The 17957-nt window shown below is 50.5% G+C and overlaps 1 protein-coding gene across 4 annotated transcripts in view; it reads right to left on the bottom strand.

Moving 5' to 3' along the window:
• Positions 1-296: 296 nt before the first annotated feature.
• Positions 297-17957, bottom strand: part of PPP1R12C (protein phosphatase 1 regulatory subunit 12C) — a 39961-nt gene continuing 22300 nt past the window's right edge. The window contains exons 8-23 of one of the 4 annotated variants that reach the window (XM_083471796.1): positions 17404-17546; positions 17208-17302; positions 13181-13372; positions 11277-11372; positions 10620-10714; positions 9177-9284; positions 7744-7834; positions 7384-7521; positions 6820-6910; positions 6484-6599; positions 6247-6305; positions 5435-5540; positions 5040-5144; positions 4269-4319; positions 2634-2684; positions 297-2492 (exon numbers count right to left, since the gene is read on the bottom strand). In XM_083471796.1, coding sequence (XP_083327922.1) covers positions 2406-2492; positions 2634-2684; positions 4269-4319; positions 5040-5144; positions 5435-5540; positions 6247-6305; positions 6484-6599; positions 6820-6910; positions 7384-7521; positions 7744-7834; positions 9177-9284; positions 10620-10714; positions 11277-11372; positions 13181-13372; positions 17208-17302; positions 17404-17546 — 1624 coding nt within the window. In that variant the 3' untranslated portion in view covers positions 297-2405. The remainder of the gene's footprint in view (positions 2493-2633; positions 2685-4268; positions 4320-5039; positions 5145-5434; positions 5541-6246; positions 6306-6483; positions 6600-6819; positions 6911-7383; positions 7522-7743; positions 7835-9176; positions 9285-10619; positions 10715-11276; positions 11373-13180; positions 13373-17207; positions 17303-17403; positions 17547-17957) is intronic. The other 3 variants (XM_083471798.1, XM_083471797.1, XM_083471799.1) reach the window with 3 other exon arrangements.

Here is a 17957-nt window from a genome sequence, read left to right as displayed (position 1 = left end):
ATCCCTGTAAAGTTAACAATCCATTAAAAACAGATTAAACAAGCCCTTTTCTACCAGGTGGTTATGTGTGGATAGTGACTGCTTGAAGGGTTAGGGCTTAAGGAAGAATTAGAACCAAATCCAACACACACTATCCATAAAACAGCCTTCCAGAAATCCTGGACTACAATTCCCATTGTGCTGGTTGGGGCTGATGGAATTGAAATCCCAACATTTGAAAGGCAGCAGGTTGAGGAAGGCCGCACTATACCAACCAAAACCACGCACATTAACATGTTAAAAGAAACGGACACACCTAAGGAGCAATCTTTTTTATTTTTAATTATATTCAACACGGTAATTTCAATTCCCTGTTCTTTAAAACATATGCAGCTGAGCTGCTGAATAAACAAGTACAATATAGAGACTTCTTTGGAAAAAAAATACTCATGCGATATTGCACATTTAAGTTTTTCTGCATTTTTTTCTTCTTGTTTTTTTTCTTCTTGGCGATGCAACCATATAGAAAATACTTCTGTTATGTACAGATATGTTTGGGGAGGGGGAGTTCACAGATCAGGGCAGGTGGAGAGAGAGAGAGAGAGAAATAAAAATAAAAAGGGGTGGGCGAAGAAAAGAGAAAGGGGTGACATGGTAGAAAAGAAGGGACTTATTTATTTTGGCGGAGGAAATCTTGGCTCATGATAGCGCAGGAAAAAACTAACACACACACACACAGACAGGATTTTCAGGGTAGTACTTTGGACCCGTTTCTCTTGGAATTACTTCTAGCCCTCAGTTTCACTTGGAAGTACTTCTAGCCCTCAGTTTTAACATTGAAAATATTCGATTGTGTGCGTGCAGGAAGAGGGATGGAGGAGAGCCGTGTAAATGGACACCCCCCCACCCTCTAGGAAAGCGGCGGCGGCAGAATCCAACAAACCGGAATACGAGAGGTCAAGGAGGCACAGGTCCTGGAAGAGGAGGAGGAGGAGTGGAGGAGCTGGCAAATGGGACAATGACAAATGTGGACTTGTACGGCCAATGCTGTCCATTGCACAGCCCAGGGTTATAGACGTCTAGGAGATCCTCACAGCGGGACTGGGCGTTGGCAGAAGGCTGGGGGGGCATTGTCCAGACAGCGGAAAGGGGAATGAGACCGTTTCCCTGGGATTCGGCCACAGGTTCAGGCAAGGGAACACTAGAAGCATCCTTCAGAGCCAGGCTGGACGCTATAGGACGCTGGAGTTTCCGAGAAGGGACCAAGCCACACTCGCACCTGAAAAATCGAGATGCTGAGGGAAGTGAAGAACAGGAGCAGAAATCAAGACCCTCCCCATGTAGCCCCACCCCTGCAGCTGTCTCCCCCAACCCCAAGCTATGGCACTTAATAGCCTCATCTTCACAGGCAATACTATCTCGGCTCCTAAATTAAGGCCACTGCAGAACTCTCCTGTCCGTCTGGCTCCAGAGAGCCTCGTGGCAGCCAACCCCAAAAGACCATTAAAAAACCCCCCAACCGTTACCCACAATTCCCCGCTGATTAAACAGTGCTAAGGCGCTTCTCTCGCTCTCGTACATGCACATACACACACCCACACACCCAGGGCTACCACATCCCATTTTTAAACTCGTCTGCTCAAGTTCTCCGACTTCCAGGTCAGCTGCCAGCCTCGGCTCTAAAATCCGTCTGCCACCTTCAACTCTGCTGCCCTCTTGGGAGAACTAACCCAATTGTCAAATGCACTGGTTTGTTTCGGCAGGATGTGAGTGGGTGCTTGGACTGAGTCCCGCCACCCTTTCCCTTACGCAGCCTTGAGATAGCGGTCCTCCTGAGCTGCAGAGCTATGGGGCCAAAGCTGCGAGCAACACCGATGACCCCTAACAGGGAACCCCTGTAACTCGACTTTGGCCACAGCCTCAAAAAACTTCCCAAGCTGTAAAGCAAACGCTTATTTGCCTGGTGTCAGGAGAACGACATCAAGGCCCCCTCGCTCCTCTTGAGCCCCCAGAAAGGCTGGCTCCTGTCATTCCCTCTCCCTTTGTTCGTTAAAGGAAAAGCAACAAGCAAATAGCATCACTTTTAAAAGGAAGCCACAAAATAAATACTGTCTCTGGAGAGGAGGAGGGAGGAGGGGGGGGGGAGAGGGGATGGGGAGGACATTGGGCTGGAGACATCACATCTGGTGAGAAAAACTTGGCCCCTCTGTGTAAAGCAATGGATGATGGGTGTCTGATTGGCTGAGGCTCAGAATCCCCCATGTTTGGAGTGTTTTGAGTGGTGAAGAGGGAGTTGGCCACCCCTATCCTTGCGTTATGTCTCCTGTTCCGATTGAGGATCTGGTACACAAGGAGGTGGGGTGCGGAATAAGGCCCCTGCATCTCCCCCCCGGGGGGGGGGGAGTCGGGGGCGGTGGCAGCGGCGGTCACTTGGAGAGTTTGCTGATCACACGGATTAGAGCGGCGTTTTCGTCTTTGAGACGCTGGTTGTCTGCCTTCAAATCCGAAAGAGCCTGCAAGAGAGAAGACGAGTCAGACAAAACCTGCGCCACCGGTAAAATCCTCCACCCCCACCCTCCCCGACCAAGCCGCAGCTTCTCTCTGTCAAACTCCAGGATGAGACCTGACGGCTGATCCAACCCGGTGGGAATTACCTTCAATTCTTCCTCTAGCTCTGCTGCTTTCCTCTCCAAAGCTCGGCGTTCCTGGAGGGAGAAGAGGCAAAGGTGAGGATAATGGGAAAGGGGCAGGGGAGCTCCAAGAATGTATTTAGGGAAAGTCAGTCCCTTCAGGGCAGAAGTGGGCTGACTTCACTCTTGTGTGTCCTAAAATGCCACCTATGTGTGTGCGTTATTTTTTAATATAAAATTTATTAACATATAAAACACATACATATATATCTACACAATGCACATACACAACACACTACCTTATTTTCATAACATAAAACATACCTACATTACTCTATATAATACCTACCTATACTGTACATTCCTGCCAACCTAGCAGTTTGAAAGCATGTCAAAGTGCAAGTAGATAAATAGGTACCGCTCTGGGGGGAAGGTAAACGGCGTTTCCGTGTGCTGCTCTGGTTCACCAGAAGAGGCTTAGTCATGCTGGCCACGTGACCTGGCAGCTGTACACCGCCTCCCTCGGCCAATAAAGCAAGATGAGTGCCGCAACCCCAGAGTTGGCCACGACTGGACCTAATGGCCAGGGGTCCCTTTACCTTTATACTGTACATATCAACATACCTACACACCTACCCCACACGGACACCCACCAAGTGACCTGACGTCCAGCCGTTCTTGTTACGCTACTTTATTTTTCCAACTAGCTTAAACACATTTCATTATTTCTTTAATCTCTTCTTCTATATTGACTTTACTCTCCTTTCGCTCTAATCATTTTCTGGATTCACTCAACATCTGTTGGAAATTCTACTTTTTCCACATAAATTTTGATGTATTCCTTAAAGATAGCCCACTCCTTATTCACTTTTTGTACCGTATCTCCTCTTATCCTCCCTGTTAGTTCGGCAATATGGAAGTATTCCATCATTTTAGATAACCAGTCTGTTTTAGTTGGGACACTGCTACTTTCCCAATTTTTGGCAATCAATAACCTTGCCGTCATAGCTGCATACATAAATATTGGTCTGACCCTTCTTTTTATTTCCTCTGACCTGATACCTAGGAGAAAGGATTCTGGTTTTTTTTCAAATGAAAATCGAAACATCTTTTTCAGTTTGTTATAGATATTTTCCCAGAATCCCACTTTCTCTTTGCATTCTCACCACCTATGTAGAAAGGTTCCTGCCCCATTGTTGCATCTCTAACAGACATCACTAGTTTTTATACATTTTTGCCAGCCTGACCGGGGTCAGGTACCATCTGTATTGTGTGTATGTTACCTTTATGAAGCTATTTACAGGTTAGCAGTAACTAGCCTACTGTTAAGTGATCCTGAACACACACTCTTGCTTAAGGTCGTAAGAAGCATCTGGTGGGTAAGACCAAGGTCGACACACCAAAGCATACTTTGTAAGAATCTCAGAAACCCCAACCCCGCTAAAGAACGAAAGGATAACTCCTCCGGGCCCACAGGGGGCAGCAGAGGGATTCACTCTAGTCTTGTTTCCCTTCCTGTGACTATCAAAGAGAAGGGCTCGTTCCCAGGCTTCTCCAGCAGGAGGCATCAAACAAGTCTTGCAATTCAGTTCATCTGAAGCAGCAGAATCCTTCATACACGGCAAGGGAAGAAAAAGAGAGGCAAAAACAGGTACTTACAAATCTCTCCAGCTCTAGGAGAGCTGGCCGCTCAGCGAAACGCTCTTGCCTCTGTGGGTGAACAACAAAACAAAACACACAACGTAAGGTACCCAACACAATGAAGCCCCCAACCTTTGAGGGGGAGAGGGGGTTTGTTTATCTGCTAAATCAGGCACCCCCAAACTTGGCCCTCCAGATTTTTTGGGACTACAATTCCCATCATCCCTGACCACTGGTCTTGTTAGCTAGGGATGATGGGAGTTGTAGTCTCAAAAAACATCTGGAGGGCTGAGTTTGGGGATGCCTGTATTAAACAAAAATTCTACCCCCTTCAAAGACTGTGTTAAAAATGGGGGCGGGGGACAGCACGGGATGAAGGAGCACATAAACTGCTTTCAGGAAACCAAAGGATTTAAATTTTACCTTCTGAAAATGTCAGGTAATGCTACATTAATTAATAATGATAATAACAACTTCCAAGTATGTGGCAATCATTTTTAATGATTTATATGGAATTTTACACACATTTTAATTACCAAGCTAAACTAAATTATATTAATTTAACTAAAATGTCTTTTGAATTCCCAGGTCATGTTACAACTTTTTAGCACCCCTCACTGTTGGGATTTGAAAAATTCAACACACCCCTTATCTCAATAGGTACGCATGGAAACCAGGTACATATAAAACACACCACATCCATCGCAGAGCTGCCTGTTGCTCTTCATGTCCCCACCGTGTCCCAGCTGCCACCCAGCCGAGAAGCTTCTGCTCTGCCCTGTTCCTTACCTGGGTCACTCTTTCCAGCTCCAGCTTGATCTGCGTCAGCTGTAGCTGTGCTTCTTGTAGCTGCTCCTTCAGTTTTTCATTCTCGATCACGAGATCTTCATACAGCTTAGGGTCACACACACAGACACACACACGGTAAAATAAACCGAATAAGGTACTGAGATCCCTATGAATCCCTTTCCCACCCATATCCCTTCAACCCAAGAGCCCCAACTTCCAATCATGTAAGTTGATATAGAACTTGTGCTCCCTCCTCCCTCCCATTCCTTTTTCCTTGTGTGTCATGACGTTTTAAGAAATCTTAGTACTGATTTCTGCAAGTTGCTCCAAGACCCTTTTAGGCCAGAGGGTGGGGTATAAATGCCTGAAATGAAAACATAAACAAAACAACTAACTTTCTTGTAATAGTGATCAGGTTCCTCTTTGCAGCCCAAATTGCTGTTTTGTCTCTGGCAGCTGTAGGGAGCTGTCCGGTTTGACAGGACGCTGTTTAGGTGTTCGCTGAAAAAGAAAAGGGGGACCAATATTATAGGAGGTCACCCCTCGGGTGGCTCCTCACACTGTGCAATCCAGCTGGGCCATATATAATTTTAATAATGGTCTGAAAGTTAAGGCACGAGGATTGGGCACATTAGCAAAACCATGTGTCGAGTTTTGCATATTAAGACTATTGGATCGTGCACTATTTTGGGTTCACCGTTAAAAAAACCCCACCATCCTCTTGAGGCCAGCATTAATGTCTTTCTACAATATGAATTGGGACGCAGGTGGCGCTGTGGGTTAAACCACAGAGCCTAGGACTTGCCGATCAGAAGGTCAGCAGTTCGAATCCTCGTGACGGGGTGAGTTCCCGTTGCTTGGTCCCTGCTCCTGCCAACCTAGCAGTTCAAAAGCCCGTCAAAGTGCAAGTAGATAAATAGGTACCGCTCCGGCGGGAAGGTAAACAGCGTTTCTGTGTGCTGCTCTGGTTCGCCAGAAGCGGCTTAGTCATGCTGGCCACATGACCCGGAAGCTGTACGCTGGCTTCCTCGGCCAATAAAGCGAGATGAGCGTCGCAACCCCAGAGTCGGTCACGACTGGACCTAATGGTCCATACTAAGAAGCATCAGCAGGCAGGCAGGCAGGCAGCAACTCGTGAGTCAACCTACCCCCTAAGCCCCTTCTCCACACCCCAGTTTGAAGTGCTGGATCCCAAAGAGGAATCTACCTGCCATGTCCTGATGGATCTTCATTGTTGACTTGCTCGCTGTCTTCATCATCCTCACCCTAAAGGGGGGGGAGAAGTTGGGGGGGTTTAAGGTCTCCCCTTAATTGCCTGGGTGCTTGTACAAGGCAGCTGCTACGTTCTCAACGACAGAACGGCACAGAGCCTCGTACAGATGGTCCTGAGACTCTGCCCTCCTTTCAGCACAACAGCCCCGATTAAGTCCACTGCTGCATTCACCTCCGAGTTCCCTCCCAGTCCGGAGACGAGCCGTCGGCCTTTCCTGCGGTCCCTGATGGCGAGTCTGTTCCGTAGATCCGAATCTGCCTCTGAGCTGGTCTCCTCGGCTTCTGAGACTGCAGCGCGGACAGAAAAAGACACGCAGCTGAGCTCAGGTCCTTGCATGCCAATAGACTGAATATGTCACAATATCAGACACGGAGCTCCGGAGAGATTGTGGAAGGTTTAAGAGAAAGTTGCAGTAGTACAGAAGTTCCTACAGGCCCAAAGCTAAACATGCCAAATGAGGGTGGGAGTTGAAAAACAGAAAGGGAAAGAGGGCGCCAAAGTCATTACCTTTTCTGGGCTGCGAATTCACCACTAGCGGATTCACAGTATAAACCGAAGAACCTTCTGAACTCGGAAGCCGGAATCTCCTAGAAGAGTCCTGCATGAGGCAGCAGGGTTAGGATCAGGGGAAAAGCAAGAAGGGAGATAGATTACACATAGGCTGCACGCTGGCTCAAGGGAACAGGGCAGCAATTTGCGGACGGCCAAACGAAAGCAAGGAATGAGTGAAACAGACTGGGTGATGGGCGCCACTGCACCATGAGATGTGCAAAAACACAGCAGGCTCTCACCCAACCCAGGGCAGATGAAGAACCCACACTATGCAGTCTGATGGATACAAATAACCCAGCACCTGTCATGAAGGTTGGAAGCTAGCTTGATTTTACCTGTATTGGAAGATCTGTATCCTGAAAAGGCAGGTAACAATTCTAATCACCCTAGATCAGAGCAATAGCCTTGGAATTGAGACACCTATTGTGGTTCCCTCTGAGCAAGCCAGAAGTTCCTCCATTGGCTTGGCTGCCACATCCTCCACCCCACCAGAGCCCCTGTGCCTCCTGCCATCTCTACCGTAGTCTCCTGGGACTGCTGCTCTCCATCTTTGTCATGCTTCTCGTCCTCCTTATTTCGCTGCTCCGGGGCTGCTCTGGAGTCGCCAGCCCGGCCCATGGTCTTCTCAGCCTCCTTCAGATCCGTGAGGGTGACACCCTTGAAGTGAGAAGAGAAGGGAAGGCACATGAAAGCGATGTGCCAAACAGAGAACCACCTTGCCACCTAGAGGCTGATGCTGGCACTACACAGCAAGAGTTCCTTGCTAAGTCTCTGAGCTAGGCCAGACAAGCACATTCCTTTATTCCCGACAGTCCCCTCTTCCGGTCTGCTTAGTGGTACCTCCACGCTTGAACCACCATGACCTGCACCAACACCTACCTGTGTGGAACGCCTGGACTGCCTCATGAGCCTCGAACGGGCCTTCCTCTGGGACTCTGACTCTTCGTCCCGCACGGGCGTCTGGTACGACCTGGCAGAGGAACGGAGGGTTTGGGCAGCATTTACAAGCCTTTCTCTACGTGCCCCTTCCGTTGCTCCAAGGGGCCTCCCCTTTCTTACTTGCCAACCACATCAGAGACTGTGCACTGGAAGGTTGCTTCAGTAATGGGAAGGAAGAACTATGCAGCCAGGCAGAGGGCCTTCTCGGTAGTGGCACCCACCCTGGGGAACACCCTCTCATCAGATGTTAAGGAGATGGGTAAATTATATAACATTTAGGAAACCTCTGAAGGCAGCCCTTCTTTATAGGGAAGCTGTTTAAGGTTTAATGTGTTGCTATGTTTTTATATATACTGGAAGCCACCCAGAATGGCTGGGGCAACCCAGTCAGATGGGTGGGGTGCAAATGTTATTATTATTATTATTATTAATACTACTACTACTACTACTACTACTACAGTTGTACTTTGGATCCCAAACGCCTTGATACCCGGACATTTTGGCTCCCGAATGCTGCAAACCCGGAAGTGAGTGTTCCGGTTTGTGAACGTTCTTTGGAACTCGAACGTCCAAAACGGGTTCCACAGCTTCCGATTGGCTGCAGGCGCTTCCTGCAGACAATCAGAAGCTGCGCTTTGGTTTCCGAACGTTTTGGAAGTTGAACGGATTCCGTATGACTTCCAAGGTACGACTGCAATGCTAGGCATGTCCCTTTGCCTACCCTGGTAGTTTCCTCCCAACTTTCTTGACTGTGGAGTAGGAAAATGCAAGCCTGCCCTCCTGCTGATGCCCTCTTCAGCCTGCCTAACTGGGCACAGAACGCTCTCAGACAGGTCAGATGCCTCGTAGATAAGCTCACTCCTAGCTTCTAGGAGCCACACGGTGAGAGCAGAGTGCAGGGCGGGGATGAAAGGGGGACAAACTACCCCTGAAGGAGAATGACGTGTCCCCCATCAGAGATACTACCCCTCCCCTAACACTCCATGCACTGCTAGCACGACTGCAAGAATCAGGGACTGGTATGGTTTCAAATTGGATGGGGGAAGCATGTGTTGAGATTCCTGTACTGTCGGGGGTTGGACTAGATGACCCTCAGCCCCCTTCCAACTCTACAACATCAGAGGCAGCAAAAGCAGCTGGTGAGCAAGCACTGCTCCCCCCCCCCCCCGGCGCCAAGATGTGGCTGCCATTGTAACAGTGATGAAGAGTCAACAGAAAAGGAAAGATTATATAGAAATAAGAGAAGCAGCAGAGAACCGGCAGGTGCCGCATCAACAAGGAAACCCCGCTCCTTGGATACAGAGACGAGCCCGTCTATCGTGACCCTAATTGCTTTCCGTAGTCTGCCTGCCCTGGGCCCCACCAACCCTCACCTTCGGCGGTCCCGGGGATCCATGCCAGAGCTGATGGCAGTGGAAGAAGGGGGCTGGTGTGGGGCAAGGGCTGTGTCTATCTTCATCTGAAGGCCACCTTCTAAGTTTCTGCGGGGAGGGAGGAAGGAGAGAAAGGAGAGAGGGAGAAAGAGAGACAGCACGTGGAAGAGAGTGTGTTCAGAGGAGGTCCCTGAAAAGGCCTTTCGCTTGCACTCCCAACAACCCCATGGTTACCTAGAACTCCTGCTGTGACCCAGGGGTCTCCCAAACTTGTGAGTTAAGCCCCCACCCCTGGTACAGGCTCTTGCTTGTATGAGCCGTTCCCACAAACCACCTAGAATTGACCGCAGAGGCTTTTCCTCACTGGCTGGTCCTCCTTTGAAATTGCTATATACAGCATGCCTGATGCACAAATTATTTTTAATGTTAGTATTTTATTCGCCACCACTGCAGCAAGGCAAATCTTTAATTAATCCTGTCTTATGGGTAAGGGAAGACATAGCTACATTCCCAAAGCAACCCGACTTCTATTTAAAGATACTCGGTCTCAGAACTCCTCCTTCGAAGTCTATGCTGCCCCCGCCGCCAACCATTTGTGCTCAGTGATAAACTTTAGGAAGAGTGTTCTATGAAATAATTAAATAACCCAAGCACCCTTAAAATCCACTTCAGACCTTTTGTCACTTTGGACACTACTGTCAGCAGCCCCAAATTACAGATGGTGAAAGAGAAATGAAAACAAGATAAGGAAAAGGTAAGATAAGAGCTGTGTTGAAGACAGACAACAGAGTTCACATCCGCCCAAGAAGCTGAGTACCCAAGGAACGCGGCCCATGCTCTTAACCACCAGTAAGGTGAGTGGAGCTTGCAGGAAGGCCAGGCAGCAGCAATTCCCGGAGGCTCCCCTGCTCCCCCCTCCTGTCTGTCTTGATGCTACAAGTGAGCCTTGCTTCATACCACACTTATCTCTCAGGTGAACCCAACTCCAGGCTCATCCCAGCTGACCTGGCAACGAGGCTTCCATGGTTTAATCTTATGTCTCCCAACCTAGAGCCCATCAGAGGTCTCTGAACTACAACTCCCATCACCCCCTGCTTCTTGCCACGCTGGCTGGGGCTGATGGGAGCAGGAAGCCCAATGACGTCCAAAGGCGACCCGGTTCAGGAAGGGATTACACATTGCTCTGGTCTAGAGCACAGAGAGGAATACAAAAAAGGAATGTGGCCTGTATTCCTCTTGCACTCCTCCAGAGTCAAGGGCAGAATGCCTTACTACCAACTCAGCTCGTTCCTTTTCATCACATTTCTTTCTAACGCCCAGGGTAGCATGGGAGGATGAAACAGAAGGGAAGATCCATCCTGTCGTGCAGCGAGCTTCACACCGGAGTGTCTCCCTGACAACGGTCAGTGCTACACGTTGGCTCGCCGCCAGTTGATTACTCACGCTCGCCTGGGATCCCGGTGGGGCTCCGTGTCTGGGAGGGCAAATATCCGCCGAGTCGGGGTCGGAGTTACGCGGGCCAGGCGTGGCTCTTTGCTCTGTAAAAAGGGGGGAAAGAGGGAATGAGGGGGAATCCCTGTGTGCTGTTACTGTTAACACTGTGAATTCACGTTCTGCCCAAGAGGGGGAGCAGCTCAGAAGCCAGCTGGAGACCTGGGAAGCTTGGACTGTGCTTTTGGCCAGATACCACAAGCTCTGGCTGTCTTAAGCAATGCTTCATGACTTTCTTGACGGATACCAGAGGCACTGCTCTACCAGAGAGCAGCACTGAGCCCGATGCCTAACACGGCAGCGACGCTTATGAGTAGCTGTGGCCGAGACAAGAGAAAGGTCAAAGAAACAAGGGAGCGAGGGCAGAGGGCAGAGTTAAGAGGAAAACCACACCAAAGGACGGAACGGAAAAGGGCATTCCGGATAAGATTTTTATTGTCCCCAATTGACCCCGGTAGGGGGGGATCCCTGCCCAAGGGAATTCCATCCCGCACAAACCCATGGCTCTCAAACTAAGCCCCACACGCCTACCCCCCCCCAAATGCAACAAGCTGTCTAGCAAGCAAGCAAGGTAATCAGCCACACCCTCTAATGGGCAGAGGCTCCTACCGCATCACCCGCTGGCTCAGAAGCTGTGCTCCTATTGGCTAACCCTGGGCCAATGGGGTTCTTGTTCCACTTCCGTAAGAGCTCCCGGATGTCTTGCTGCAGGTGTAACAGGCAGTGATGGGTTGGGGTCAGGAGGAGAGGGGAGGAAGGAGGGAGAGAGAAAGAAAGAAAGAAAGAGAAGAGGGCAAAGAAGAGGCTACACTCGTGGCAGAACCCTACACGCCTTGAAATCCCCTTTTGAGAAGCCACCCAGCTGGAATGAGGGGTCCTGCATAACTGCAGGCTCTCTTCCCATAAGGCGGCTAATTCTTGAGATGGAAACTGGGGAGAAGGTCAGAAAAAAGCCTCCCCTCTTCTGGAACTCTCTGGCCTCCTTTCAATTTTGCCCTGGTGTTTAAGTTACAATACAAGGTGTGTTTGTCTCCCCAGCTGAGAAGCCGTATCTGTTTAAGACTCCAGAAATATTTAGGCTGGCTGAAGGAGACAAAAAAGGCATTCTGCACTTGTTCAGAGAAAACAGTCGCTCAGCTCACAGGTGCTCAGCCATTATGTGGGCGATCCCACAGCCAACGCCTCTGAGCATGTGCAGAGGCTATTTCTGAAGCTGCCTGCAAGCTTTAAGAGTTAAACCAGAGCACTAGAAGAATCTATCTTTACCCACATCAAGGTTAATTCAAATGCTATGCCATGATATCCAAAAGAGGCAAAAGGTGAGCCAATGAGGCTGCTTTACAATGAGCCAAGACATTGGTCCTTCTCGTCCGTATCTTCTCCTCTCATTGGCAGAGACTTCCCAAGGCCTCAAGACAGAGGACCTTCCAAGCTCTGCTTCCCAAGATCCATTTATCCAAGCAGAGATGCTAAGAGAGTGAATTCTCCACACGCAAACGCATATGCTCTACCACTGGGTTATGGCTTCTACTTATTTGCTTGCTTCCTATAATTTAATACTTCTTCTGTTAGCGGTGGGGAGTGGCAGGGTGTCCTATGCAGAAGACTCCGCCTTCGGATCCCTGGAAGACCCACCTGCCCTCCTCCAGCTGTGGTTTCTCCAAAATGCTTTCAAGACTACCTGTGCAGCCCTAAGGGCTAGCAGCTTACTATTTTTAAACATTAAGAAAGTGAACACCAAAAGCTAAATTCCAAGTGAGAGAAAGCAAATGGAATGCACACAAGCCTGCCTGTATCACAAGATGTTGCTAGGGATACGCAATGTACAAACAGAAATTCCCCTGTATGCACCTGGTGTGCACTGAGGTTGTCGGCAGCTGCCCTGCTCTGGGTGCCCCCACCCCTGTCCTGATGATGAAATGTCCTCCCCAAGCATCTGCCTTTTACATATTCTGCCATTTTTAGGCACCCGGGTAAGTCTTGTCGTGCTTCTGCCAGATGAGATACAATCCGAGACTGCTTGGTACCGTATTTTTCGCTCTATAACACGCACCCGACCATAACACGCAGGTAGTTATTAGAGGAGGAAAATCCGTAGGCATGCCACTCGTAGGCATTCCCTCCATAACATGCACAGACATTTCCCCTTACTTTTTAGGAGGAAAAAAGTGAGTGTTATGGTGCAAAAAATACGGTAATTTTCAGTTGCTGTCTACTGCACTGTTTTGTCTGTTGCTGGTTTCCTTCTTATCTTACTTGACACTGTTTTAAATCTAATCTCACCCTTAAAAGAAAAACAACCCAAACCATAAACTGCTTAGGAGGCCAATTGGTGGAAAGAAACAGAATGAATCTTAATTGCACCTAACAGAGCCTTAAAGTGCTCCATCACTGCCTCAGCATAGCAAATGGAAAGATCCTTGCTTCTGCTCCAATCCAATGCTGCCAAGCTGAATTGAAATGCTGCCCCCCCCCCAAGTTACTCACTCAGGTATTGCAACGGCACAGCTTACCTTTTCCTCTGTATCAAGCCTGGGGCTGGATGCCGACCGCTTGATGCCACTGCCCTCCTTGGCAGCTGCCTCCTCCTCCAGCTTTGCATCCTGCAGCACCCCAAAGCTGCTGGTCTTCCGTAGGCTCTGCTTCCAGATGGCAGGAGCTGCCGTGTCCTCTGGCTCCATGGTGCGGCTGGAGCCTCCAGAGAACTGTTGGGGTGGGAGTGGGAGGGGAGGAGAAAAGAGACAGAGGAAGTGGGGAGAAGAGGAAGGAAGGGGAGTCAGGATGGATGGAGGGAACTTGAGAAACTTGGGACAATGGAGTTAGGAGCGGACAAGCAGGGAATAACCAGGCAGGGCTATGTGGGGATCCTTCGCACAGAACCTGACAGCTCCTTGGACAACAAGCAAGCAAGCAAGCAAGCAAGCACTGCTAGAGAACGGGGCTCTCAATTATCTAGAACAGGGTTTCCCAGACTTGGGCCTCCAGTTGTATTTGGACTACATTTCCCATCAGGGTGTAGCTAGCTGCTCCGGTACCTAGAGCGGTGGGGGGGGGGGGTGAGCTGCCCAGGGGGGCAGTGTGGCGAGCTGTCCACGGAGTCCGCCTGGTGGATGCAAGCCCCACGTTGCCATTTCGGGCAGTGCGGGGGCCCGAGTACCCCTCTTCCTACGCCCCTGATTCCCATAATCCCTGACCACTGGTCCTGCTAGCTAGGGATGAAGGGAGTTGTAGCCCCCCCCAAAAAAGCTGAAGACCAAGGTTTGGGAAACTCTGATCTAGGAGAAGGACTAGGGTGGAGATGAAGGATGTTATGAGTCCCAAATCAAGAAAAGAGGGCTCAGCAGGGTGGAGATGAGAGCTGGGAGACCTCCCGATTTCCCTTGGGAAGGAAGCAACAGAGGCATGGCCAGAGTTTGGGGGGCTGTGCAGCCAACTAGGGGAGAGCCAGGCCTCCTGGGATTGTCTCTACAGGAAGACAGGTTTAAAAGCAAGTGCCCAGCATTGAGGTCCCCAAACAAGAGGCACTACAGGGAAGGTCAAAAGCGCCAACTCCCTGGAATCCTCACCTCAAAAAGATTTGCATGCTGCCAAGATTGCTGGGAGAAAGCCACCCTGCACATGCTCAAGAGACGTTTCGTTATTGCTCTGCATGTTCCAGGCCAAAGTCTTGGCACGGAAGTAGGTTAAAGGACTGGGTTTTGGCTCCGCTGGGTGGATGCAGCTCTGTAGCTTTCCCACCACATTCACAAGAGAGATCTGGCCAGAACTGTGGAACAGCTTCTATTAAACAGACAAGCTATGGAGACCTCTCTCCTCTGCATAATGACATTCTTGGGAGTGCTAACAAGCAATGCTTCACTCAAGGTTGAAACAAGGAAGGGTGCATATGGATATTTAGCATCAAAGTCCAACATGGCATGTGGGGCAGGGAGGGGGATGTGCAAGTGTCAGGGCTGCAACACATGCCATGCCAGGGGCCACCCCCACCTCCATACACTTGGGGGGGCCTCTCTCAAAAGGAGGCTGCCCTGAGCTCCCCCTCTCTCCCCCCCCGCCCCCGGCGGCTCTTGCTGACTGGACATTCCAAAGCAGAGCAGCCAACGCTTTTAATGAGGAGGACCGTCAAGAGCCACATCATAACGCATCCGCCCCGGGGAATCTTGGAAAGCTTTCAGAGCAGAGTTCATGGCAGGTGAGCAGGCCTGGAAAGCTGCCTTGGCAGAACGGAGCATTGGAAGCTGGTCAGGAAGTTGCTGAGCTTTGAGAAGTTTGCATCGGCTTCCCTGGACCGCAGCCCTTTCAGTAACACATTCCGCATCGCCTCCCTTCGCAGGAAGCCTTTGGCTTGGTGGCCAGGCTTCCCCGTCCCACTCAGGCAGGCTCAGGCCGAGCCGTGCTGCTATCTGTGTCCAGGTTCCCAGCAGCCTCTGCCCCAACCTAGTATTGCCCCCCAAGTAGCCCACCGGACTCCTGGTCCTCAAGCACACCATCCCACAGGCCACAAGCAGCTCACTTTCAACCTCTACCTCTTTCTCTCTCTTCCCAAGTATCAGCAATCTTATATCTGCAGGGGGAACCCCCTTCTCCGTCGATAAAAATAAAATCCCACACCTGCACTCGCGGGAAACCACAAAGCACCAGCTGCCCCTGCTGCACACATCAGACTGAACACCCACCTAGCCCAGCTCCACTCAGCGGCCAAAAAGACACTTTCAGGTTTTTTCGCTGGCATATTTTTAAAAGTCTATGGTCATCACAAGCACTCCCATTTCTAGCAAATGGATCTGCCTTAGGAAATACAAGAGGGACCTGGAAGAAAACGTTGCATGGTTGGAACCCTCCTGTTCCAGGGTTCCAGCCAGCCTGTCAGGCCCCTTTCAAGGATACTCCAGTTCTCCCCAACTATGCCACCCCCCCACTGTCAGTCCTCATTTCATGCCCAATGTGGGACAGTTTTAGCACCCGCCCCGCCACAGTTCCCCTGCATCCCATTAATTTCTTGAGGTTTCCCTCCAGTCTCCCAATACCTCTCTCTTGTATGTACACGGGTTGGCGCTCTGAGAACGTGTTTGCTGTATGTGGCAGTGGCTTGGACTGGAGGTACTGAAGGCCCTGCAAAAGCCTCCCAACCAGGAGTGGGGCCTGGTCCGCCACAATAATCTGATTAAAGCAGCTCTCAAAACACACAGCCAGTGGTGACTCACCAGGCAAGAGAATGCTCAGCTTCTTTTAAGGCCTTGGTCTCACAATGCCAGCCTTCTCCAAGCTGGTGCCGTCCGGATGTCAGGTTTCCAACTCCCATGAGCCTCAGCCAACATGGCCAACAGGAATGATGGGAATTGTGGCCCAACATCTGGAAGGTACCAGCTTAAGAGACAATTGTGCCAGACCATTAATGGGGAAAACAACACCCACAATGGCACATTCTCTCCACACACCCTCCTTGCATCTGCATGGGACACTCACTGCAGCTTTTTGCTCCTTCTGGGGCACCAGAATGATCCCTGTTTTGCGCAAGCTTTGCCGCCACATGGAAGGCCCCAGAGGGCTGGGGATGGGCAGAACAGGGGTGATGAAGGCAAACTGTGGCTGGAGTGGGCAGGCGGAAGGAAGGAAGCATGAAGCAGGACGAGGTGCAAGCCAGAAGCGGGTGGAAGGCGTACGAGGAAATGTGAAAAGGAAAACAAAGGCAGAAAAAGAAAACACAAAAGTCCGACGTATTTCACACAGTGCAGGCAGAAATGGCATGCGGTGGAAAGGATGGCCGACCGGGCATGAGAATGTCCGTGTGTCCAAGGCCCAACCATCTCGGCCAACTTATTTAGGAGGCTTCTTCTTGGAGAGTCACCTGCAGATCAGATCACCAGACTCGCCTGTGCTGGTGTCCCAAACAGGATGACGGTTATTCTGGCCTCATCCCAGGGTAGGTGCAAGAGAGGTGACTGGTTAATCAAGCATGCAAGATGAAGGTGTTGGTGTGTTAAGACAGGAGAAGTTATAAATGGGGACTCAGCAAGTGTTGCGTGCCAGAGGGGAGGGGAGCGTTCATGCAAGGACCCATGAAAAGCCAACTGAGAGGGGAAAGAAAAGAAGCTAGTCCGTAACAGGCAAGTAGCACCCCATATAGGACAGAGGTCTTGTGTCTGTCTGCTCCCCCTGTGTCCAAATCCCGATTCCATAGAAACTCTGAGTCCTGGTTCCCAGGACACAGAAGCCCTAACTCTTCATTCTCCCTCCTCCCAAGAGAACCCCTTAGTGAAGTGACTACTCAAGATGGGTAAGCCGAGGCCTGCAGCCTCAAGTCCAAGATCATGAATGCAAAAGTGACTGGAAACGTCTCTTTAAGAGGCCCTGATGCTCGTCACCTGTCAAATCTCAAGAGCTGGATTTAGACAGGAGTCCAGCAGCTCCCAGGCCTATACTGTGAAAGGTGACAGGGACAATGGGGAGGGGGGGTGAGGCATGGAGATGTGCCAACCCCCCCTCCCCGTTTCACCTAAGTGAGAAGCTAAGAGTTTGTGCAGGTGAGCAAAACCTCACCTTCTGCCCCAGGGGACTGGGGGACACAGGGCTGACAGGGGTCACGGAGACGCCATTCACTGCACTGTTGTCCGTTGGGGGAGCGGCCTTCACCTCTGCCAAAGGAGAGAAAGCGGTTAGCATCTAATTGGCTGTGCCAGACCCTTCCGAGATCTGGGCCAATGAGGGCCATTGCCTACCACGTAGCTCTGCCTACCATTGGATTGCGGCGTCTCCTCCCCCTCCGAGGCAGAGCTGGTCTCCTCCTCGCCGACGGCAATGGTCCCCAGGGTCTTGCGCTCCTTTGACTGGTCCTGGACAGAGATCTTCTCCTTGCTGCTCATGCGGCACACAGAGCTCCTAAGAAGCAGAGAGGAGATGCGGGGAGTTAAAGGAAAGTGGATCGTTTTAAAAGAAGCGAAGTTGCTCAGCCCACCACGGTTAATTACATCAATGGCGCGTTTGCCCAGACAGAGCCAATGGGAGCCATTGGAAGGTTGCAAACTTCAGCCACACTGACAACTGCTTCATTCCGACAGCCCTCATTTCCCTATTTATGATCGGGTTCAAGCGGAGATCTCGAGATGAAAGAGGTTACCTGGGCTGGGCTGGCATACTCTGGTGAACTGGTTTAGGCCAGGTGTGGCCTCATGGCAGCTGCCCTACAGGGGAACACTGGTTTCTTGCATGAACAGCTGCTCTAGAACTCAGACAACTCCGGCACATGACATGCCATTTCTCCTGAAATTTGGCTTTCATACCATGCAAGAT

This window comes from Podarcis liolepis (assembly GCF_965112155.1).
Source record: "Podarcis liolepis genome assembly, chromosome: 13".
Lineage (NCBI taxonomy): Eukaryota > Metazoa > Chordata > Lepidosauria > Squamata > Lacertidae > Podarcis > Podarcis liolepis.
This window is presented reverse-complemented; position numbering and strand designations above follow the sequence as displayed.